This window comes from Rutilus rutilus (genome assembly GCF_951802725.1).
Source record: "Rutilus rutilus genome assembly, chromosome: 13".
In the NCBI taxonomy this organism is placed as follows: domain Eukaryota; kingdom Metazoa; phylum Chordata; class Actinopteri; order Cypriniformes; family Leuciscidae; genus Rutilus; species Rutilus rutilus.
Window position 1 is genome coordinate 7,264,266 of NC_140218.1, and position 24,518 is coordinate 7,288,783.

Genomic DNA, 24,518 nt, shown 5'->3' on the forward strand with positions numbered 1-24,518 from the left:
AATTTAGATATCTGCATCTGATCATCACATTACAATTATTCAAATTCTTAGTGTTAAGCATGATAATATGGTAACATATCACACTGACATGCTGATTTAAAATGAACATTTATTTAAAATAAAAGTTCTTCTTTTGGCAAAATTATATTTCCTTAATAGCCTAAACAGAGGCTTTACTCCCTTCAAACTTAAAATTGTCCATTTTTCATTACATCACTGTTTGAAAACACTCAGAATAGTTTTTTGTACCTTTATAAAGGGCATTTTCCCCCCTAATTTTATTAACTGTATGCTCCATCTTTCATTTCAAATTCTTAAATTTGATAAATATATCCAATTAAAATAATAAGACACTAGGCTGTTACCAATCAAATTAAATAATTTACATTGAAAAATTATAACTGTATTAAATTAGATTATTTTAAATATTTTTATAACCGCAACAGAACCATCACGGTGGGGAAAGTGTATCTGACCATGTGACTGTCTGTCCGAGTTTTGTCGAGAGCCGGAGGCGGCACGAAATTTGACGGAGGCAGCCGCCTCATAATTCTCTATGCAGGAAAAACTCTGGCAATACCCATAAATGGAAACATAAATTTACAACTGTACTTCGGTTTCTCTGCGAGGACACCGCCGTCACCTGCCATATGAGATTTCACCATGTGAGACGACACCGCCGTCACCTGCTCTGTCAGATTTCGCGCTCCTAACTCTTCTTCTGTTTGGTTTTTCCTAACTCACTGACGGTGCACGAGCTACTAAAGGTATAGGGAAAACATGACATGGATTTCAGGAGAAATAGGTTTTGTTAATGTATAGTGTAAGGCCAGTCGAATGGATTTGGGAAATGGACCGGCCGGGATTTTATATTTTCGGAGCTGGAAAGAAAGACGTATTTGCAATCACATCAATATTGCCCGCATAATCATACAGTATGATCAAATATTGGGGGGGACAAATTGTCCTTCTTTGAATATTGGGGGGGACGTGTCCCCCTGTCCCCCCATAGAATTACGCCTATGGGAATAAGTGACCATACAATGTGATCTCACTTAATAGGAGATAGAAGTATGATATACCGGTAAGTAAGGGGCATAATCACAGGAAAGGCATTAAGGCAAGACATGGTGATGAGTGGCAGATGTGTGAGAGGGGAAGAAAACCGTTTTTGACAGGCAGCATTTGTACAAGAAGAAACTATACAAAGAAAAACTTACCTATGAAGATCTATGGACTGAGCTGTACTAAAGTGAGCAAAAATACACTGTGGAAATAAATGGGTCACGGCACTCAAACAAGGTACTGGACATCGCTTTTATTGTTTACTCAGAACACACATTCTCCCCTTTTGTCCCTCAGTAACTTGAACAATTGTTTGACAGATGAGGTCTTTACTGAAAAAGTGATGAGAAATACAGTACAGTATATACAATATTCACAGCAGTTAAGGCGACGTGAAAGGAACATTTCATGCATGTAAATATGAGCTGCTGTATCAGCAAATCAACGAAAAGGCTCACAGAGTTACAAAGGGTATGTTACATCAAAATCTCCACAAACCTGAAAAGAAGTCACATAAAAATACATTTTGCTCAAAGTCTGAAAAAGTACAAAAACATTTTGTGAGTATTCAGGCCGTTTCTGGACAGTTTCCTGGCCGTTTGGTTCAGTACGATAACCCTCGAATGAGGTGAAAACAGTTCCAGGAGCATCGGGGAGGGAAAAATGCCTACAAGCTAAACAGTAAGATGGATCTTTTGATTGCTAGTATTCTGCAGGGATGAGATTTGTACAGTCGCTGCGGAGCTTCTCCTGGCTCGTCCCTGGAGGGTCTCAGGGAAACTCTTGGAATTGGAGCCTCACACCTGGACTTGAATACGTCTAGAAGATGGAGGAGAGGAAAGATTCATACTGAATTACATCTAAACTAATTATACAATATTCCAACTAGTAAAAACATAATCAATTAGGAACTGTCATTGATTAGTTATAGCCATCAGACTGTGTTAACACACACTAACATTTTAGCCTGGGAGAGTATTTTTAGGTTCATTTGTATATTTTTTTTATTTAATCTGAGCAATAGATCTAAAATACATTCTACACAAAATATAAAAACTCATTCACCATCTCATCACAGTTCCACACTGACAACTTTCCCTAACCATTCATATTTAAGCAAACATGAATTTTTATATTTATTTGAAGTCTAAGCAATTGTCTCTTAAATATTATAGCAAAATGTCTGTCTGCAAATCTGCAAAACCATACTCTAAATCTTGGTCTTTGACACAGTTTTAAATTTCCTAAAACACTTTTTGCAAACAACAACACACAATTCTCTATGTAACACAAACAGGAATCTAACAGGAAGTATCTTGATTTCCTTTTTTAAACACAATATCAAAATACCACTCTAATTCATCAGAGCCACACACACACACACACACACACACACACACACACACACACACACACACACACACACACACACACTGCTTTTCTGAACACCAAACAATCATGGCTTTAGAAAAGGCCTGTCAAAAGGAACACTATCCCTTTAACAGAAATGAACGGTTGACATTTTTTTCACATCAATACTTTACGCTGCTGGTCCTGAATACATATTTCGTTCTCATGTGTCAACATGAATGACAATAAAAGACCTTGACCTTGAATACTTTCCAGATGGTCCTGTTGGGCCTGGCACACAGAAATACTGTTCAGTGACCCTAATTGTGCCATCGTTGTGAGCCATGTTTTAGTGTCATAAGAGCACTGAACCTTCTTTCAGTCTCAACTGATGAGAGTTTCATCTTCATCAAACAGTCCTCTCATTTCAACAAGACTAACCAGTGTTGTGTTTCATGTTTTATGGGGACTCTCCATAGACGTAATGGTTTTATACTGTCCCCTCACTAACCCCCATCACACAAAATATTCTGCATTTTTACAACTCCATAAGAATTTCCTCGTGAATATGCATAGATCCGCAATATTTGTGTGTCCACTTTAATGGTCTAGTGGTTTTGCCAAGCGTGTCAAAGTTTACAGGTTCTAATCCATATATTATTAATTTATTAACACACTCATTTGTTTCTGAATGAAGATATAAGTTATGATGACCATATACAGTAAAAAAGGTTATGGCTGATATCCGACCGCGGCACAGATCTGAATTTTAAATTTCTATCATATTTTTTTCAAATATACTGGGTGCATTTAATATTTCAAACACACAAATATTGACAGTTTGTATACATGATTTATGTATGAATAAATAAACTGTGGTCTGGGGTCTTTTGGCCAGCCAGCGCTGGTTAAGTGCCTATGTTTTGATGTCTTCTAAGAAATATTAATGTAAAGATTAAATTATAGCTATTGCTATTACTGTTATATAGGAAATAAAAACATTTATCATGAATTATAGTACATTTGTAAAACTTTATAATGGCTCAGTGTTTTTTTTTTTTTTACGTGGTCTTGGTTTTTGGAAATACCCCACAAAAACAGTTTTGCACACACACAGAACTGACAGAATTGCCCACTTCACCTCTAACTACAAGATCCGGTAGAAGTGCTTCTCTAACCACAAGATCTCTGGTAGAAGTGCTTCTCTAACCACAAGATCTCTGGTAGAAGTGCTTCTCTAACCACAAGATCCGGTAGAAGTGCTTCTCTAACTACAAGATCCGGTAGAAGTGCTTCTCTAACCACAAGATCTCTGGTAGAAGTGCTTCTCTAACCACAAGATCCGGTAGAAGTGCTTCTCTAACCACAAGATCTCTGGTAGAAGTGCTTCTCTAACCACAAGATCCGGTAGAAGTGCTTCTCTAACCACAAGATCTCTGGTAGAAGTGCTTCTCTAACCACAAGATCTCTGGTAGAAGTGCTTCTCTAACCACAAGATCCGGTAGAAGTGCTTCTCTAACCACAAGATCTCTGGTAGAAGTGCTTCTCTAACCACAAGATCCGGTAGAAGTGCTTCTCTAACCACAAGATCCGGTAGAAGTGCTTCTCTAACTACAAGATCTCTGGTAGAAGTGCTTCTCTAACCACAAGATCCGGTAGAAGTGCTTCTCTAACCACAAGATCTCTGGTAGAAGTGCTTCTCTAACCACAAGATCCGGTAGAAGTGCTTCTCTAACCACAAGATCTCTGGTAGAAGTGCTTCTCTAACCACAAGATCCGGTAGAAGTGCTTCTCTAACCACAAGATCCGGTAGAAGTGCTTCTCTAACCACAAGATCTCTGGTAGAAGTGCTTCTCTAACCACAAGATCCGGTAGAAGTGCTTTAGCAAGTGCGCGAACCACAAAATCTGGTAGAAGATCTGCTTTAGCAAGTGCGCTATAGGCTGACATGAACTCTTCATTGTGGTAAATGGGGACAAAAACACTTCCACTCTATTATCCGGAGAATCAGAATATGTATATTTTTTTGTTGTTGCAAATTTAGTTTTTCATTACATTGTTTGGAGAAGAAACAAATTGAATAGACATTTTTGAAAAAAATATATTTTATTCCTGTTATGCTATGTCCTGTGTAGAGGACAACAGGACCCATTTATTAAGAAAATGAAAATACATAAATAGGCATAAATTATATGTATTTTTTTCATTCACCAATCAATTTTCATATTAAACTTTTTCTCTCACCCCCAAACTTTGTATAAAGATGATTCCAAACTATGAAAGATAGTATGGAATTAATTGATATCCCATTTTACTTTATGCAATATATGGGTAAAATAGCTTATGGGTATAGGGTAAAAATAAATGTGTAGTGCCATTCAACACAATGTATCTTATTTGCATATTAATATGTTATTGGGGCAACATAACGTTTAATAACGGGAGTAAAAATGTAATAATTGGGAATATTTTTGTAAAAATGTTGATATATAATTCCACTTGTTGCGTCTCCCAGAATGCCTGATAAACATAATTTAAGTCCTGATGTCTTTACAGTGGTCATGTATGAATTATGAAATCAATGCCGTATTGATAGAAAAACATGAGATGCAGTTTAACGTTATTTGTTCTTTAGATATTCCTCTTTAAAAGTAAAAAGTATTAGCTTTATACAAAGTGACCCACACTGGGTTTTTGAAATGTGTGTAATTGAAACCGATTTACTCATAAAGCCGCATTAAGATCTCAGTATCTGTGGGATTGAAGCATCGAGGGCCTTTAAAATGAAGATACCAAAAGGAAAGTTTGTTAAACTGTTATGAAAATCCAGATGATCAGATCGTTTGAGTCAGTCTTTAGTGATACAGAAGTCCTGAGGGCGACGTCTAAACTGTTCTGGGTTCAGCTGCTACTTTTAGTGTTCAAATGTTTGAATTACTCGTAGATGAAAAATGTATGAGATCTAAAATTAGGAGCGAAACACCCCTCGTTTTTAAGAGCTGCTCCTAAATTTCCATGTTAATAGAAACTTTTAGCCGAAAGATTTTGGTGAATAAAGACTCAGATTATTAGAACCGCAGTAATGCTCATATCCATTGATAAAAGAATAAATGTAAGTAATACTTGCCTTCCTCCTTCTACAGAAGCAGCAAAAAACCAAGATGATGATGATGAAGATGATGAAGATGATGATGATGATGATGATGAAGGCTGGAATTACAGCATAAAGCCAGTGTAGGTCAGAGGAGCTGAGAGGTGTTGGGCTGGAGGAGGAGTGTGGAGGAGCTGGACTGGAGGAAACTGGAGCTTCTGGAAGAGACAACAGGAACAGAAACGAATAAGAGAATCATAAACAGTAAAACCAAAGTACAAATTTCTCGCGTTTACTCTTTCTGTACAAAATTCTCCGCCTCATGCATGCACGAGTCGAACTTGTTCAGACTTGCCCTTATGCATGCGCAGAAAGTTTCATTCGGCAGCATCCAGTAGCCTACCAAAAGCAGCCCGATATTTTACAGCCGATACACACACAAATGCACACACACCTACCATTCTTAAATGAACAATTGTGTGCAATTTTGATTATAGTCCAAAGTTTGTATTTATGTCAGTGCTTACTGCATTTCACCTTTTATTCATTTTTCCTTTTCCAGGTATCAAAAACATAAGGAAAATGGTAAAATTAAGACTACTCAGGACCTCACAAGTAGACAGCATGAGAGAAAAAATAAAATTGGAAGAAAAATTCAGCAAAATATTACAGAAAAAAAAAAAAGCTAGAGCAAGCACTTCTAGATGTAACCCCAGCATCTTCATTAAGTGAGGCAGAAAATTCCTTTGCAAATGAAGAAAATAACAGACAGGAACTAGACACAAATAATGAAAGTCTGAACAACAGAACACCAGCAGAAGAAAGTTTAGACCTGACAGGGCCAATTGAGGCATCCACCCCCCAGAGAACATGGCCAGTCATTGAAAAAAGAGAGCGAGCATCAAAGACTGTGGCCAAATTAAGAGCAAAGCTAAGGAATGTTGAAGAAAAACTTGGGGCAAAAACAAAACAACTACTGACACTAAACAGAAAAATTAGAAGGCTGGCGGCTAATAGAACAAAAAGTGCAATGCCAAGGCTACCAGCAAATATTTCACATCAGAGAGGCTAAAAAGGGACTGCCGATCAATAGCAGGCGGAAACAACTTGGCAAGGTTGTGAGAATGTTCCTACATCAGGATGATGTCTCAACTGTCATAAATGGCAAGGCTGGAGAGATTCGTCGCAAGGGACAAATTTATAGAAAAAGAGCACTCACAGACACCTTGGCAAAACTCCATCAACGCTTCCTCGCTGAACATCCTGAGCAAACCGTGTCCAAAGCTCAGTTCTTTAGATTGAGGCCATTTTGGATTATTAGGCCTAAAGTTAAAGACAGAGAGACGTGTGCATGTAAAATGCACGAGAACATTGACTTGAAAATAAAAAGAATTTAATCCATTGAAACGACCTTTCCCACATCCTTAGATCCTCTCACTCAGGGGAACACTGTCATCTGGCAAGAGTGGATCACAAGGTCTGTCACTGTAACAAAGACCCTCAAGGATGGATCTACAGAGGAAAGGCAGACAAAGAAAACTGTCCTTGAAAAGCGTACCTCATCCATTGAGCGGTTGCTGGCCCTAACAACAGAACACCTTCCAGGTTTTGCCATTCACATGTTTAATGTCAAGCACCAATATTTGTCATTGAAAGCAATGAAAGACACCCTGACAGATGATGCTGTTGCAGTGCATGTGGATTACAGCGAAAATTACAGCTGCAAATATGCCAAAGAAATCAAGGACACCCATTTTGGAACTGGGAATGATCAGGTAACCCTCCACATCGGGGTACTCTATCTCAGTAGGGGCAGAGTGGAAGCCTTTGCATCCCTCTTAGTGCTGAGATACATACGAGGAAAGTATCCTGAAGCCCACAACATACATTTCATTTCAGATGGCCCAACTTCCCAGTATAGAAACAAAACATCTTTCTATCTAGCCTCCACTGTGCCCTTTGTGCATGGATTTCAATGGGTGACCTGGAACTATACTGAGGCATTACATGGCAAAGGTGCACCAGATGGAGTAGGTGGGGCCTTGAAGAATCTTGCAGACAGAATTGTTTCTTATGAGACCAGTATTCCTGATACAGACTCTCTGTATGAGCAGCTGAAGAATAATTCATCAGTGACTCTGTACAAAGTATCAGAGGAGAAAATAAAGGCCAGCTGCGAATTGGTTCCCCCCAACCTGAAAACAGTTCCTGGGACACTGAAAATACACAGAGTGAGTCAACATTTATATTAATTATATGAGTAAATATGAAGAAATGTAGTTAAATAAGTAAATGTAGTTAAGTAGTATGTAGTTACAGAAGTTACAGAAGTTAAATAAGTTAAATTCTCCATGTAATTAACATGGAAAGCAGACCACACCAGTATCTGAAATAATCTCACAAAAGAATGTCTGTTACTGAGTCAATCTGTGATACTCCAATTCATCTTTGTCTTTGTGAATTCCACCCTAACAGCTGACATCCACAAAACCGGGAGTCATAAACACACAGGAGGTGTCATGCTTTTGTGGAAAAAAATGCCAGTGCTTTTCTGCAAAGTGCCACATGTTCTCTGAGGGAAGAGATGAGGACCCTGACAGAACAGTGACCACCATAGAGGTTGGACAGTGGGTCCTGGCTGGTTGAATACGATGGTGACTTGTTCCCTGGTACAGGGTTTCAGTTAATATGTGAATATTTCTCCAGTTACATTATAGTACATGCTGTCCAGCCAAAATGTTTAGAGACTATAAAAATGTTTCTTAAAACAGATTGCTGAAGAGCAGAATGAAGTCGACACTATGAATTGTGCTGGGGAGAACCGCTTCTATGTACCGAGCATCAGATTTCCAGGAGAAAGGGTCTGGTACTATCGCCAGGACATACGGGACATAATCCCAGAACAACTTCCTGTCACCTCCTCTCCTGACATATGGGCAAAATACAAAAAACGCTCATGAATGAGTTACAGTTGGGGGAAAACGTGATTGGTATAAAGCAGTCGTTCCAGTTGTTTGTTTTAGTTGTTTGACCAATCATAAATTGCATAGAGTTGCTGCCATTCAAGTTCTTCACATGAAATTATTCTCAGAAAAAGGTTGTGTGGTTGAATGTCAGGACCAAAGTGTTTTAGCTAAACTAAAATCTTTTTACAAGAGCACATGATGCTGTTACATTTAAATGTTTCTCAGGACCACATGATAGTATGTTACATTGAAAACGTTCTCATGAACACATGATTGTATGTTATACTAGAATTATAATACTTAAACTAATGGTTGTATATTTGTTAGTACTACAGTGTAGGCTACATGACATGATTCTTTATGAGCATAAGATTGTAACTTGAATACACAACACTTGTTAACACAAGGCATGGTACTGTGATGATTACAATAAATGAGAAAATGAAACACTTCTTTTAAAAAGTGTATGTGTTTTAAATATGTAAAATAGGGTTAGGCATCAAACCCCTTTGTCAACAGTGAATGTGTGAGCTAAATCTCATTTCCGAAACATTGATCCTCATTACCGAAATGGCATTTTCATTACCGCAACATGTATCTTTTTTACAAATTAAGTAATAATTAGATAATCATATTTTGTTTTAAAATGTATATACATATTATACAACACTACTTATTTAAAGCTACAATATGCAGGATTTTTTTGCCACGAGAGGGCGCTACATTCCAAACAACAACAACAACGGCGTAGCTTGATGACGATGTGAAGGAGCGTGGAATGATGGGAACTGTCGTTTTAAACTCCACCGTGGATGTAAATCAGTCAGACGGGAATCGAAAAATCATGTTCATGGATGAGGGTAAGTTTTTTTTATAATGACATGCTTTTTGTGGCGAGGGGGGCGTGGTTCAGCGCGGTCTGTAATGGGAGTATACTACTTGAAGTAGTCAAATACTTGAAGTAGGTCAAGTGCAAATGACGAACACCTGTGTCTTATTGCAGTGATCGGCGTGGAGAGACCGCTTTTAAGCCGCACGCTGGAATGAGAGAGAGAGACTGAAGACCGGTGGATCCTAGCTCTCATTTTTGAACTGTTTTGTGCCGTCGCGGTTGCCACGGTGAATGCGCGTTGTGCGCGACTTTTGTTTGTTTTGCTTTATTTTAATAAAGTACGAGTCCCAGTCACGCCGACCCCTGTCTTCTTCCTTCCTGACTCTTGAACCTCATCACACTTTTATTTCATTAAAATGAATTAACCGCAAGAAAAGTAAGGTTTAATACTACATTGGTTATCATAGATGTTACTGAATTGTAGATGTATGTCGAATTCATTGTTGTGATAACGCGGCGCAGTTTTACGTGTTCTAAACAATTGTTGTAAAAGTACATTCGAACATACCCACATCATTTGCTAAAATACTGATTAATCTATGTATAACACATGCTATATTTATTTACATGGCCATAAACACCAGACGTGATACACAATGTCAATAAACTAAACACAAATGTAAAGCAATAATACTTTCCTTACATAAACATAACTATTACCGAATGCTACATTTGGAAAATATAAAATTAAGGATGCTTTGTCGACAGAACCAGCTGCAATCGTTAAAGAATAATTGTGTTCCATAACGACTGCACGAAACAAGCTAACGTTTGTTGCTTGATAGACGCTACAACTACAACTTCCGCATTTGTCCAGGACTCCACGCAGTACGAGCGGAAACCGAGGGTAACGCGGAAATGACGCAATTGACTGGCGACTCCCACTCCCCCCTGCTCTAACGCCCCGTTTCCTTGGTTAAAATCGCAATTTTCTCACGATTTAAAAATAGTTGGAAACATTTGGGATATTGTAAGTAATCAACTTAACAAAATATATAACACTGGCCTTGAGATTATGGGATATTTTAATGCAAAATTCTTGCATATTGTACCTTTAAGGTCTGCTACATAACAAATGTGTATGTTATCTTTTAGTAAAACAATTAAATAAAAGAAACTGTAAATCATCACGTATGTTTCGGTAATGAGAGAAAATAAGGAAATTACAAAAACATAATAAATATGAAAAAGTAATCTCTCCAGAGTTTTACATAGCTTTGAGCATGAGTAATAAGAGTCTACTTTAACATTAGCCAAAAATGCACATTTTTAACCATATATTTAATGTAATGGCATGTTGCGGTAATGATCATTTTTTATGGACTTCATCTAAAAAATGTAAATAATTATATAGGAATTTTTTTTAATCTTCTAAAAATAACGGTTATAGTAAGTTCAGACCTTAAAGGGTTAGTTCACCCAAAAATGAAAATTATGTCATTAATGACTCACCCTCATGTCGTTCCAAGCCCGTAAGACCTCCGTTCATCTTCGGAACAAAGTTTAAGATATTTTAGATTTAGTCCGAGAGCTTTCTGTTCCTCCATTAAAGTCAATGGACGTGTCACTGTTCTCGTCCAGAAAGGCAATACAGACATCATCAAAGTAGTCCATGTGACATCAGTGGCTCAATCTTAAGTTTATCAAGCGTCGAGAATACTTTTTGTGCGCAAAAAGTAGTGTTTTTGCGCAGTGTTGCATGTCATCACGCATCACACATGACCAGCGTCGGCCAATAGTGAGCCTACGTGGTGACGTGCAACACAGACACGCTGCGCAAAAACACTACGAGGCCCAGAGAGAAGGAAATGAATAGTGGAATAAAGTCGTTATTTTTGTTTGTTTTTGCGCACAAAAAGTATTCTCGACGCTTGATAAACTTAAGATTGAGCCACTGATGTCACATGGACTACTTTGACGATGTCTGTATTGCCTTTCTGGACGTGAACAGTGACACGTCCATTGACTTTAATGGAGGAACAGAAAGCTCTCGGACTAAATCTAAAATATCTTAAACTGTGTTCCGAAGATGAACGGAGGTCTTACGGGCTTGGAACGACATGAGGGTGAGTCATTAATGACATAATTTTCATTTTTGGGTGAACTAACCCTTTAATCTTATATGTGCAAAAAGAGAGGCTGTTGAGGAAAAAATAAATGAGCTGCTCCACATGGACATTATCGAGAAAGTCAATGGAGCAACCCCTTGGGTAAACCCAGTTGTCATTGTACCCAAAGCGAATGGGGAAATAAGGATGTGTTTGGACATGAGACAAGCAAACACTGCAATCATTCGTGGGCGGTTCCCAATCCCCACAGTGGATGAACTGTTGCAAGGAATGAATGGGTCAGTCGTTTTCAGCAAACTAGAAGGCATCGAAGGAGTAGAGAACATATCAGATGACATCATCATCCATGCACCTGACAAAGAGACTCATGAGAAAAGAATGCATGCAGTACTAAAGAGACAAAGCTGCGGCTTGACTCTGAATGTAGAGAAGTGCCAGTTTAACATGGACAAATTGGTGTTTATGGGCATGCTGCTGTCAGTGAAAGGCATAGGCCCGACGGCAGAGAGAGTGAGAGCAGTTGTGGAGGCAAGAGAGCCTGAAAACGTTTCAGAGGTGAGAAGTTTCCTCGGTTTAGCTGGCTATAGTAGCCGTTTCATACCTCAGTTTGCAAGCATCTCAGAACCTCTGCGCAGACTGACAAAGAAAGACACCAAATTTAATTTCGGAGCTGATCAGAAGAAAGCTTTCAAAACTCTCAAAGATAAGTTGGCCGAGGCAACAACACTGGCTTACTTTGACAAGGACGCACCAACAAAAGTCATTGCTGATGCTGGACCAAAAGGCGTTGGAGCAGTACTGGTTCAGGAACAACATGAAGGAATGGTTCCTGTCTGCTTTGTGAGCAGGAGCTTGACAGAGTGCGAAGAAAGGTATTCACAAACAGAGCGCGAAGCACTCGCTCTGGTGTGGGCATGTGAACGATTGCACCCTTAAGTTTATGGTCGGAAGTTTGATCTTGTCACAGACCACAAAGCATTGGAAGCAATTTATAGCCCTCGCTCAAAACTATGCGCACGAATCGAAAGGTGGATCTTGAGATTACAGCCGTATGACTTCCGGGTGATTCATATACCTGGAGGCTGGCACACACAACATTGCAGATCCTCTGTCACGTCTGCTGGGCCCATCAGCCAAAGGTGAGATGCACACACATAAAGCAGAGGAATATGTGCGGTTTATAGCAGTTTGTGTGACACCCAGCACCCTCACCACCAAGGAAGTCGAGCAAATCTCAGCAAATGATGTGGAATTACAGAGACTGAGAACTGCTATTCAAACAGGTTGTTTTGATGATTGTCCTGCATATAGACATATTGCAGGTGAGCTATGTGTCATTGGCCAAATAATACCCAGGGGAACAAGAATTGTTTTGCCACAGTCGATGCGAGGAAGAGCATTACAGTTGGCACATGAGGGTCATCTTGGTGTGGTAGGAACAAAACAACACCTGAGAACAACTAGGTTTGGTGGCCCGGAATGGACAGGGCCGCAGAAAGACTTGTGAGGACATGTCATGGTTGTCAGTTGGTAGCGAAACCAGATGTTCATGAACCACTGTCGCCCACAGTGATGCCTGAAGGGCCATGGCAAAACTTAGCCACAGATTTACTTGGTCCTTTACCGGATGGACATTCGATTCTGGTTGTTGTTGACTATTACAGCAGGTACTATGAATATGCAATCCTCAAGTCAACAACGGCGGAAAAAGCGATTGACCGTTTGGAAGACATTTTCAGTCGGCACGGACTTCATTTAACAATCAGGTCAGATTGTGGCCCACAATTCAAGTCCAGTCTGTTTCAGGCTTTTTGTCAGGAGAACGGAATACACCATATCAAAACAACTCCAAAGTGGGCGCAAGCAAATGGAGAAGTGGAAAGCCCAAGCTGAGGGCCAGGATTGGAAAAAAGAGCTACGCAAATATGTGACTGTCTACAGGTCCATACAACATGCTACAACGGACAAAAGCCCAGCAGAGCTTCTTTTTCAGAGAAAGATCAGAGGAAAGTTACCAGGCATCACAACTCCACACAGTGACCTTGAAGCTCGAGACAAAGACGCAGAGCAGAAAGGAAAAGCCAAGTTAAACACAGACCACAGACAAGACGCTAAGACATCAGACATAGAGGTTGGGGATCAAGTGCTTGTGAAACAGGATAAAACAGACAAATTCACAAAAACATTTCACAGCACTCCTCACAAGGTTGTATGCAGAGAAGGTAACAGCGCTGTCGTTCAGTCACCCACTGGAGCAAAGTATGCACGGAATACGACATTTGTCAAGAAGTTACTCTGCGGAAACACCAACACTGGATGGTGAAATGATATGTGCTCAAGAGCCGAGTTATGATAAGGAGCAAAAGGGAAGTTCAGAGAAATGCAAAGGGAACTGTGAAACATTTCAGAGAGGAACAGATTCCTAAACCTTGCAGACCCCAGAGATTAATCAGATTGCCTGAAAGGTTTAGAGACTATGTTGTTGAGTGACTGTCAGATAAAGGCTAGGCTATAAGAAGGAAAACAAGTAAAAATCAGATTAAGAGTTGTGGTGTGGTGCACCTGTTTAGAAAGCATTGCTTATGTTCTATTAAGATGTACAGTGTTACATGTAGGCTACTTTGAATGTTCTGAACTGTCTTAAGTTGTAAGAAAATGTGAATGGGAACTTGTTTAGTTGGGGTAAATTCATATTCAAGTAGAGGGGGGGGGGGGGGGGGGGGGGGGTGTTGTGTATTGATGTGACGTCATCAATGTTATTACGTAAAAAGTGGATATAAAGGATGGATGAAGTTAAATCTGGTGTCTGTGTGGTTTGATCCGAAATAACTAGAAAGTTTACAACAAATAGAGCAGCACATTTTATCTTTAAAAGACTGTGATCTCGATTCAAACACCACACGCGATCTTCTTTAGCCTGGTTAAAACCAGACCATTCTCACTAGTAACTGAGTTATGGTCTGGCAAAGCTCCTTTAATAACTAATTTCCAAAGGGGCGTCACCAACGGACGTCGCTCAAATGCCTCTGGGCGCAACTGGATAGACCTAAAACTCCTAAAACCAATCAGAGATCGTCATGTGTAAAGCCATATGCTGCGTCCCAATTTGCCTATGTTACACTACGCTATAAAAGTAAGTAGCCTATGTACTCTTTTTGTGAAGAAAATGTATTTACTTTTGAATGTGTAGCAAAAAAGTAGCCAACTTTGGGACATACTTCGTCATCTTTATCGGACGGATCTGTCGCGAGCATCCTGTCACGTAAATTGCCCTGTCAATCATCTTGTCACAGTTAAAATCCTCTATTAAATCTAATTTAATTTCCTACCGTTTCGGAGAGAAATGTAGTAGGACGTTCATGATGTGCCAGTGGGTCCTTTATGGAGACTGTCCTCATGTGTTTGCAATTTGAATATAATAATGCATTTAAAAGTTGGTGCGCTTCTCCAACGGACGTTGGACGTCGCTCAAATGCCTCTGGGATTGAATGAGCTCTTTGCCAGACTACTTGCAGAGCAAATCTAAATTTGCCGGAAGTTGTCTGGGTTTTTCCAGGCTAGATCTTCTTCCATTTCATCTGTCTATTAAACCTTTGACAAAATCATATCGCAACATTCAAATCTGTGTTGGCGCTGACCCAGAGGGAGTATTGTGATACAATAGTTCAAATTATCATAGAAGTAATAGGATAAAAGTTTAAAGTTCAAATATAAACACTGATGTCTACGATAGCGATCAAAATATAGTAAATCAGCTTCTGATTAAAACTTGGCGCTTAAAATAACGCATTTATCGATTACATTGTGGCGACAAGGACTGTTAAAAAATGTATTTGTTATTGAATCATTTATTAAAAAGAATGTACTAGGCCAACTGTATGATGCTTCTAAAGAAAAATCGCAATAAATGTTATCACTTATAATTGTTTTCAACAGAAGATTTTTCAAAAAGTATTTGCTTTTTTAGAAGTTTAAAAAGTTTAGAAACCTTTGTATTTATTTGATAAAAAATCCCCAGTAATATTGTGAAATAATATTACAATTTTAAAAAATGGATTTCTTTTTTAATATATTTTAAAATATCATTTATTTATTTGATGCAAAACTGAATTTTCATCAGTCATTACTGGCTGGACGGCGCTTGTTAATGGACGCGCACGCCTCGGTTATTATTAGCCTAACTGAAATGTCCACACACAAGTTGTAGGAGCCATATTAATTTATTTTTCTTTAACTTCTATTTTTTATTAAAATGTTCCATTTAGTTATTAGGAAATGTTTTCTTACTGCTAAGCACTGATTTATCAGCAACACTGATGTTCTATTGCAGATATACATTTTGCAACATCGTTACAGTTGCTGTAGATTTATTTGACTGTGACTGTCTTGCTTTCAAGTAACCAAAAATCCAAATAAACAGTCAATGAATCCAGTTTCAGTCCTTGTGCTGTGTGAAAAACTGTGTGCACCTTCTCTCCAGCCAACACCCGAGGGAAGATTTCAGGTTCCTGTCAGTAACCAATTACCCAAGAGTGAAGCCTACTGGACACACACCTACATGACAACGTTTAAAGAAAAGGAATAACATGCCCATATAAGGATTATTAACATGCCCATACAAGGATTATTATCAATGTTGGACACAGTTGGGTTAGGGTTTTTTGGAATATTTTTTTGGAACTTGTAGTACTTTTTTCAGGATTCATTGATGAATAAAAAAAGTTCGAAAGAACAGCATTAATTCAAAATATAAATCCTTTCTAACAATATAAATCCTTACTATCACTTTATCAATTTAACACATCCTTCCTTGCTGAATAAATTATTTTTTAAAGGCTTATATAAACAGTAGTGTTGTTACAAAGTATTTCTATTTTAAATAAAATGCTGTTTTATTTACTCTTTATTCATCAAAGAATCCTGAAAAAACTATCACAGGTTCCAAAAAAAATATTAAGCAGCACAACTGTTTCCAACATTGATAAATCATCATATTAGAGTGATTTTTGAAGGATCATGTGACACTGAAGACTGGAGTAATGATGCTGAAAGTTCAGCTTTGATCACAGGAATAAATGATATTTTACTATATATTCACATAGAAAACCATTATTTTAAATTGTAATAATATTTCGCAATATTACAGTTTTTTATGTATTTGTGATCAAATGAATATCAGGCTTGATGAGCATAAGAGATTTATAAAAAATAAAAAAAGAAGTAATATTTCCAAACTTTTGAGAGTATATTCTTCCAGTAGGCCTACATTAAATGCAAAAAGATATTATATACTCACTGTTGACAACAAGTGTCGCTTTCACCTCACACACGTCCTTTCCAAAGAAAGCTTGTGCTATATAGAGTCCTGATCTGGAGATGTTCACATTCTGAATGGTTACGCGCACGCATTCTCTTCCAACTAGCACTGAGACTCCAGATGTGTCCACAACAGTACATCCTTCATGAGGGACACACTTCTGTGCGATCAAAGATAAGTTTCTCGTAGTTTCTTCTTTAAAAATGATCCTCAATCTATCGGCTTCCTCCGCTTTCTCCATCGGGAATGGCAGTGTAACGTTTTCTCCATGATTTGCCTCAAACTTCGACCCATCGGCAAGTAAAGCATCGCCTGTTAAACAGAAAGAAAGTGTTTATTAGGATGACAATCAATGCTTTAGAATAATGAGCGATGAACTGACATTCATTTACATTTATAGTTAAATAAAAACAAGAATTCGTCAGTTCAGTAACCCCAACTATCTAACGTTACCTACCTGAAAACAACACAAAGTGAACTAACACGAAGACAGTGGAAATTAATTTCATATTTAAAAAAAAACTGTGCGGAATCTCCTAAATTTAATCATAAAAAATATGTAACGCAGCGGGATGTCGTGTGTTTGTAGTTTGTTTGATTCAACGGACTGCCTGATTGCTCGCGGTCGCCGTCGCGCACAGACTGATATGTGAAACCCAGATCTCAGTCATTCTTCACAATAGCCTTAAACCCACCAAAGGTGTGGGTTTTCTCGTTTTTTAGCTGCCTCTTTCGATGTCACGGGGTGTGTGGGCGTGGCCTTAGATGCGCTCTGATAGGCTACTTCTACTTCTGCACTCTTGCTCATTTCTGGTCACCGACTCTGACAGAGTCGACAGAGCATTCAACGCCACACATAAACCCTCCTCATTCTGTCTATCTTTTGCACATAACGTTTTGCGATCATAAGCCTTCATCATCATTTATTGAAACCGTGGTTACAAATGGTCTATTCTTACTAACCGCACCTCTGGTATTTTAAATCACTGTATATAGGCTAGTAATCAAAAAGTCTGTTTTCATAAAGGAGCTCAAAAGCTGTCTAGTGCCCAGCCCTCACAAACATCTTCATACTGTCTCGTTAAGCAGTTTTATCAATGTTAGGATATAAATTAGGTAAAGTATTTCAATACAAACATTTCACTTAAATATGCAATATGTCCAAAAAGTAGGTTAGAAGTAGGCTATAATTCCGCGCATTTGGGCAACCCTAGCAGGCACATACGCAACAAAAATATATAATTAATGTTACTCCAATAATTTGATCTTGTGTAATTACAATTATAATTATAAACACAATTACAAATATCAAGATTGCTGAAAAAAAAGCTTTTTCTTTTTATTACAAATGTAATAGTCTATTTATTGTGTGTAGGCTAAAACAACACACATTTAATACTGTCGAATGTTAAAATCATTTACTTACTCGTGACACTGAATAATGTTGTTGTCTAAGAGAAAAGAGCGATAGTCGAACACGAACAGGCTGAATCATGGCGGCAGAAAACAGCCTCCTGTAATGGACTCCAGTTCCTCCTGCTGACTCTCTCTCTGTAACATAACGACTATAGTTGGCTTTGAGCCATGTTCGCTTTCAGACACGCACATGATTGGTGCACTTTGAGTGACTCACTTTTTGAGTGTCACACACACACACACACACACACACACACACACAGAATTCGGACGGATATTCTTTTCTACGTTCAGAGGCAGATTATGGATGAACAACTAGAATATTCTCACGCCCCTTTCCGCTGATTGGTCAACCAAACTTCAAATCGTGCCGTCATCATCAGTTCTTCCTCGGAAAGAAATCATTTACAGACAGTGTAGTAGAGCACATGTTTACACAGTGTGTCAAGGGGGCATTCCTTGACGAGAGATGATGTACAGTAGTCAACATTTTAAGTGGATCAAAAAAGTTCATCAAAGTTGTCCTAAGACAAGCACGGGTATTGTTCAAACAAAACGAGCAATGAACTTGATCTATCTCGCAACAGCTCGATCACTGCATTCTGCTCAGGCTCAGCGCATCTGCTTCTGCTTCACTGACACGTGATCTCTGGTGACGTTGAGGCGATGGGTCGATTATCCGAGAAACCTTTTAAACAAAACTGGTGAAATCTCTCTTGATTTGTCAACTCAGGAGGTTGCAAGTCTGTATTTAACATTTATGATGTATTATTCTGGCAGAGTGAAGTTGATAAGTGAGTTATTTAACCAGTCAGAGGCGAAAACACCAGAAAAAGCTGGTAAAATATCCAGGACAAATGTATAGACATTGATAAGAAATGAATTACACATTTATGCAAATATTTTAATACAGTATCTCATCTCATCCACAGACAGCATGAACACAGTAAAGCACTGACATCATTTTAATAAGTGCTTTATTTATAAGGTTTTTATTATATAAGATTCATTTTAGTTTTATATTTTAATAATTAGGCCTAATTGATTAACTATTTCATTTAATGAAAAGCAAATTTGGGAAACCCAGATCTAAACAGTGAAATTTTAAATGCATGAACATTTTGAAGAAAAAAGGAAATCTTTCTGTAATCATCATTAAATGAGTGATCACAGAAAGTATTTAATACAAATTTATTTCTAGTTCATTCTTCTTTGTCTCGACCCTCAAAGCTGCTGTTCTTCTTCATCATCATCACCACACACTCTTCCTCGTGTGTGAATGAGCATGGCCACACTGAACTCTGGGCCGGTTCTGCTCGGGTCTCCTCTACAGAGAGAGGAACATCCAGAGACTGATCCATTTCTACAAAATATGAACATCAACTTAAACAAACTCTATTATTTCAGTGCAGATCTTCATTCAGAAACAAATGACACTAAACTCATGTTTTGAGCGCGAGTGTGTTAATAAATGAATAATATGTTTTAATAATATGTTAATAAATGAATAATAATATGAATAACATATAATATTTAAATGAATAATAAATATAAGAATAATCATACCCTCAGAGGAACAAACAGAAGTCCTCATCATCTTCCAGAGAGCAGACAGACAGCAGGACACTGATGGACAAACACTCCACACTGAAGAGCCTGGACAGACACAGATACAGTAACATTTACATTAACAGATACACGGTGACAGACTCGCGCCATCTAGCGTCTGCTAATGATAGTGCTGGACCTCCTGGAGAAGCAGTAGGCCTACTGTACTCGTGTATAATAAATGTGATCACAAAATGTAGTCGGAAAACGAAGACTTTTGAACGAATGGTTGAACAGCAACTATTTGCATCAGACTAGACTTGACACTGAGAGTTACAGTTACATTATTTAATGTATTAGATAACATTTACTAACAATGAGCAATATTATTTACAGCTTTTATTAATGCTTACTAAAATGCAAATGTTAATTTCTGAACTAGTAGGCTAGATGTTGAAATTAACATGAACTAAAATTAATAAATGCATGTAGGAGTCATCATTGTTAAATAACTAATAGCCTAAATGAAAGCTTATTATAAAGTGTTGCCAAAAACTCTAAGCTGTAATCAGTTACATTTACACAAATCTCTGTCACTCAGCATTGATTATTATTAAACAGCAAATCACACAACACACTCGTTGTTATTAGTGCTGTGTAAAAAAAAATAGGGGTGTTTAACAGTTCATGTTTTACAGTTATATATATAAATATATATAAATATATTTTGTTTGCACAGAGTAAGCCTACTTTAAACTTCGCTCTTCTTAATTTACAAATTACCATTTTTATAAAAGTTTAAATCAATTAAATATATGAAATAACTCACTTGTTGAGGAGTTCTGCATGATAGATGTACGCTGTTGAATGAAAATAAACAAGTTATTAGTTTGCAAGCCTAACACAGTTTTGTCCTAAAAAGAAATGCAATAGGCATATTGAATAAAAAGGATTCTCGTGACTAACCTCTGGTTATGAAGCTTACAATTAGGATCAAGTTCAGCAGACACAACATGTCAAATGTTTGGCATGGTCCGTTTGTAATCTGACATATATATAGTCTAACCATTTTCCAAAGTAAAAGTAAAATTCCCATATGACGCGCTATTAATGGTTGTGAGCTTACAAAAAAAAAAAAAAAACACGTGATTTCCGGAAGTAGCAGATAAACGTAGCCAATACAAAAATACATTGAACATTTTAACCCTAAAACCATATTCTGGACAAATGTGGGCAAAATAATTTTGATTTATTTTTAAAAAATACTTCCCTTGATCTGAGCGTTACAAGACTTGGCCACTTTTCCTAAGTTTGCCTCCTGAACACACACAATTTTTTTTTGACTCAATTCTACAATGTTAAGTGGGTGAAAAAAAAAAATCCTTAATCTTAATCCTTAATCTTTGGGTCAAAAATGGGCACCCATAGAAATTAATGGGAAAAAGTGAAAGTGAAAGTGACAGTGAAAGTAATGTAATTTAGAGCAAAAACTGTAATTTAGAGCATTCTTCTTGTTTTTTTGTAAAAATAAATCATTAGATCCAATACAATGCATATCTAACATACACACAAATGAAGGGCTGATCCTGTACAACATTCTCATCATGCCAAAAACTCACACTCAAAAAAATAAGCATAATTTACATAGAAAATATGGTACTTTTTGAAGTAAATAAATTCAAAAATACCCCCAAAATAAAAAAACACACCATTAATGGATAGACAAAATTTTATCGAAGACAGTGATATAACATTTATAATAAATAAAAAATAGGGTCACATCTGAGTCCTCTGTGCCCACATTTGTCCACAATTACAGAATTAAGGGCTATAAAGTGAATACGGTTTGAGGGCTACAACCTATTTTATGATGAACATGTTTTAGAGTTAGTTTTAAAAGAAGAAGAAATGAAACATGAGAGCAATAGGTATTAATAGATAGCCTATAGCTACAGCCTACATGAAAAAAAAAAAAAAAAATACAGTTATGTTCCTGCATTCATGCAATTTGAATTGCCTACGTCACCAAGTGACTTTCCTATTTAAATGGCTGGACATTTTGTATTATGTATTATGTATTCCTTTTGGGAAGGAAACAGGAAGACTCACATTTCCCAGAAACTAATCTGCAAATGCATAAAATGGTTGTTTGTACAGTGTGTGCAGAATTATTAGGCACGTTGATTTTCTGATCATATTTTATTCATAGACACATTTTGCCAATTCCAAACCATATTAATCTTAATAACTACTATTCATTTTGTATTTAATCATTTATAAGTGATATATAATTGTTCACGAAGGCTGGAAATGAAAAACACCTTATATTCAGGTGTGCAGAATTATTAGGCAAGTTTTCTTTTACAGATAAAATAAGCCAAAAAGGAGATTAAACTCAGACTGAAAAGTCAAAAATTATTAAATCCCCATGAGAAGAATGCAATACTAGAAATTGCAGTTAAGGCATGACCATTGGACAGTGAAATGCTCATTGGGTCAGCAGGGTCAGACAAAAACAGGTGGAGAAGAAAAGACACATGTTAACTGCAAAATAATGAAGAATTAAGTGTGAAACCATCAGGAGCCTTTTAGTCTTCAGCGCCAACATTTTCCAGAACTGCATCCTACCTGGATTCTCCAGAAGAGCAAGGTCAGGATCTCAGAGACTTACTGGTTAGGTAAAGAATCCTAAACATGACCCCCTCTTAATATAATCACAAGCTGAAGTGTTGTGAAATACATGAAGACTGTTTTTTATAGGCTTTATAGACAGACAGATTGAGAGTGACTCTTGAAGGACCAGCACCACATCCTCTTCTACCACTGTTTGAAGAATTCATCTTCCAGAATCTGACAGTAAATTTTGGGAGATTATTTTTAGTCCATCTCTGCAAAACAGACTTCAGGGTAGGAGATGGACTAAAAAGAAACTTCCAAAACTTATTAAAACGTATTCTGGAAGATTTTTCACGATAAAATGTGATGATTTAAGTTGAGAAAACTTAATTTCTTTAGGTGTTACTAGTTAAAGTAATTTTTTTAAGTTGATCCAACTATTCACTTTTTACAGTGTATGACACAAAAGTTAGTTAGTTTTGACACCATCCCAACAACACACTTTTCTCAGCATCTGACAGAAGTGTCGCAAGCTTTGACACACATCTTCTAAAATATAAGTAGCATCAGAAAAAAAAGATAATTATGTTTGTTGTTGACTGCACACTATTCATCTTACTCAAAACAGTCTTGCAACCCACCAGTTGAGAAAGATTGACTCTATATTTACTATATCACTGTCTGAAAATCCCGTTTACATTCATGGTGATCTGAGGGGGCGTAAATGTGAGCTCATTCGGCACATTGCACATTTACGCCCCCTATTTTGTTTTCATTTTTAATAACACAGAACTGCAAACGCTCAAGCGCATGGATAATTGAATATTACTTTTAAAATTCAACAGTATCAAGACGAAAACGAACATTAAAACGAGGCACGGATTCACTGAGTAAATGAGTAATGGTAAAACAAATGAAGTCTGAAATCTGAGGGTGGAAAAATGATTCAATTTGTAGGTGAATATTCGAAACACATAGGCTACAAGTACAAATACATAAGCACTTGTTTAACCACATTAAGGACTTGTATGTCTATAGGCTAATTTTACCATTGAAGTGACCACACACACACACACACACACACACACACACACACACACAAAACGACAATTGTATCATGATTCAACCCGGTACAAAAGCGTGGAATCTTCAGATATCCACTAGAGGATACGGTGTGCACGCTTTGCCTCCCCACGCATGGATGAAGACACCGGGTGCATGATTTAGGCCCTTCCAGCGAAAGGGGTGTGGAACAGGCAGGGAGCCTTTTCAACATCCTTTTCATCCAAACCCTTTCAACCCCTTCTAAAAGGATTGGAAAGGTCTACTAAAGGGAAGTAGGGAGTTCAAAAGTGCTGAGATGAGATTTTGTGACTCAGGAACCCCAACATAGGCCTACTTTACCGGGGAAATTAGAACAAGAACATGTGTGTGTGTGCAACTCAGAACTCAGAAGTAGTAGAATTTGTCATTAGAAGTATTCTGAAGTGAAAGTGAAATTAGTTAAATAGAATTGTCTGTGTTAGTCTATATCTAATCATTTCAAATTAACAGGCTTATAATCTCACATTTTTCACATTTGTACCAAGTTACAAATTTGAAAGATTATACTTTTTCTTACACACACACCTGCAATAAGTCAGAGAGCGCTGTGAGATGAGTTATCATTACATGCTGTATCTTTGAGCTATAGGCTATATAAGTTTTAAAATAATAATAATAATAATACATTATGGGACAAGAAATCAACTACACATTTTACTAATATTTCAATGTGTGGATTCACAAAACGTTCACAGAAACTCAAGAGCACTTGCAAAATGAAGGACTGAACCTCTCTTCATGGATCTCATCTCATCCACAGACAGCATGAACAGTCCATTTACAGATTTATTAATATTGTTTATTAATCTTTAGTGTGACTCTACAATCTGGTCAGAAACAAAACTGTTTAAATATGTGCCTTTAATATTATGAATTTTGTACTGAGGAAAAAATAACTGCATCTGACATTTTAAAAAGTGCTTCATTTCATTTTTAATGGTTTTATTATAACATTTTTCATTTAAATTTTACATTTTAAATACTAATATTATTTGATTAATAACGTCAAATGCTTTAGTTTGGGAAACCAGTGAACAGTAAAACTTCAAGTGTGGAAATGTTGAAAAATAATGAAATCCAAATG

At 37.4% G+C, this 24,518-nt stretch overlaps 1 protein-coding gene across 2 annotated transcripts in view; it reads right to left on the minus strand.

The window, feature by feature from the left end:
- LOC311302647 (uncharacterized protein) overlaps nt 1-18,442 on the minus strand; it is an 80,040-nt gene extending 61,598 nt beyond the window's left edge. Inside the window, exons 1-4 of one of the 2 annotated variants that reach the window (XM_084428655.1) lie at nt 18,177-18,442; nt 16,730-17,062; nt 5,543-5,724; nt 1,299-1,884 (exon numbers count right to left, since the gene is read on the minus strand). In XM_084428655.1, coding sequence (XP_084284781.1) covers nt 1,837-1,884; nt 5,543-5,724; nt 16,730-16,991 — 492 coding nt within the window. In that variant the 5' untranslated portion in view covers nt 16,992-17,062; nt 18,177-18,442 and the 3' untranslated portion in view covers nt 1,299-1,836. Of the gene's footprint in view, nt 1-1,298; nt 1,885-5,542; nt 5,725-16,729; nt 17,063-18,176 lie in introns of those variants that run through there. The other variant, XM_084428654.1, reaches the window with a different exon arrangement.
- Nucleotides 18,443-24,518: the final 6,076 nt, after the last annotated feature.